Source organism: Eurypyga helias, unplaced genomic scaffold (assembly GCF_000690775.1).
Source record: "Eurypyga helias isolate BGI_N326 unplaced genomic scaffold, ASM69077v1 scaffold45051, whole genome shotgun sequence".
NCBI classification, from domain to species: Eukaryota; Metazoa; Chordata; class Aves; order Eurypygiformes; family Eurypygidae; genus Eurypyga; species Eurypyga helias.
In genome coordinates this window covers 378-2215 of record NW_010229712.1, presented here as the reverse complement: position 1 = coordinate 2215, position 1838 = coordinate 378, and the positions used below count along the sequence as shown (strand labels likewise).

At 49.0% G+C, this 1838-nt stretch overlaps 1 protein-coding gene across 1 annotated transcript in view; it reads right to left on the bottom strand.

Annotated features, from left to right (window-relative positions):
• LOC104516227 (chromosome unknown open reading frame, human C7orf26) overlaps positions 1–1292 on the bottom strand; it is a gene marked incomplete at its 5' end in the record, with an annotated part of 6568 nt that extends 5276 nt beyond the window's left edge. The window contains one exon of the mRNA XM_010160495.1: positions 1071–1292. Within this exon, the coding sequence (XP_010158797.1) occupies positions 1071–1292 (222 nt within the window). The remainder of the gene's footprint in view (positions 1–1070) is intronic.
• Between the last annotated feature and the right edge of the window lie 546 nt (positions 1293–1838).

Sequence of the window (1838 nt, the reverse complement as noted above, 5' to 3'; positions counted from 1 at the left end):
CTGCTTCCTCTTTCCCAGAATTAACGCGCGCTGTCTCTAGCTCACCCTCTGCATACCAAAGATCCACTCGGACAGAAATAAAATTCCTATCTCACAATATTATAATAGATGGTCATATTTAGTGCTTTCAACATCTGTAATTTAAAATTATAACCTTTTGTATTAATATTTTGACTTAGAGATTTTTTTTTACTCCTTTAGCAACACAGTCCTGCAGTTCAACTTGTTCAGTACCAGAACAACTAGTTCAGTAACCTGCCCGTTACGCCTGACATGTTTAATGTGGAAAAAATTCTGTGCAATCCTCATGTTACTTAACAGCTGTGGTCTGCAAAAAATTACACCTTCTTCTCCTAACCAGGTTACATCCCCTCCTCCCCGACCACGGCTCACCAGATGGGAAAAGAGGGACCCCAGAGAAGCTGTACTGCTCTGCCTCCTACCACCCTTCCCTCCCAGCACAGCCTTCCTGCGCTTCCCCCTCTGTCCACAGCCCACAAAGGCAGCAGGAACAAAGATGTGCTCCCCTCCCTCAAGGAATAGGGAACCTCAGTGGGAAAGGAGGAGACACGGGAGATCCCTGACATAACTGCATTTACGGAAGACACACGTGGGTATCTCGTGCCCAAATCTCAAGAGAGACGTTTGCCTCTCCTGCCATGCCCAAACCTGCACATCAGGCAGAGTTTATTGCCCAAACTGTACAGTCTGCTTCTCTGGACAATGTGACCACCAACTACCTGGTTTTGTTCCCTGGGTTGGTCAAACTCTCCACTGATCCCTTTTGACATGCTGGGGAGTGGAAAAATCAATAAAATTTTCTCCAACAGTAAAAAAAACCCAAATTTTTTTCTGCCAGTGCAGCACAAACAGACTGGCAAAAGACCTTTATGCAGAGCAGAGGAATGGAGGCAAACACAGACATGGGGTGAACACAGCTGCAGTGGACAGCTCTTACGTCAGCTTAAACTGCCACGGAGGGGCAGCCGATGGCAACCAGCTGTCACCGACCGTTAGGTGACACTCTGCCTCAGTTCACCCGTACCCACGACGCTGCACAGCTGCTGTACCTGCAGCCAGAAGGCAGCACACTCCAGAACAGGAACCCTGCACACAGCCACTGCCATGGAAACCAGCTTTCCCAGTAAAGCCATCCTACTGTCGTCTGCTTTGTTTCCTTGAGGGCTGAAGAGAGATGAGAAAATGATCTGCCGGATTGAATCCTTGGTCTGCTCTTGGAAATAATTGCACATAATCTCGAGGAGCTGAAGTTCCTGAAGTGAATTCAATCTCTGAAATAAAACAAAAGCAAAGCTGCAAAATATACTGGGGCTCTTGAAGAATCAAGAGCTGCTTTGGTGAAAGACAGGAACACCAAAGGCCGAGAGCTTCTCTCGGGTGTCAAAAACTCAAACTTTGTGCAGCGCACATATTCAAGCGTCCTGACCCACCACTGCATTTACATACTTACAGAGAAAAGCTGTAGGTTGTATTTGAATACCCAGATACCCAAGACTGGTGCTTGCTGTACCAGCAAGCGCTGCCCATGGGAGATGAGATGGTAGCAAGACCTAGGTGAAAAATATTTCCTCCCTCTCCAAGTAACAGCACTAAGGGAACTGCTGGTCAGCTCTGGGGCTCACAGTTGGGTCCAGCAGCCCACCAGGTCCCCAGGCCATGTACCCTGACATTCACCAGAAGCTGTGGTTTCTGGTTGCTGCTCTCTGCGAGGTCCCTACCCCAGCTCCAGCCTATGCCCACCATCTAAAAACCTTGGTCCTGCCCAGCCACAGCACTGTGAGGATGTGGGCAGTCCCCAGGGGCTTCCAGCCCCCCCC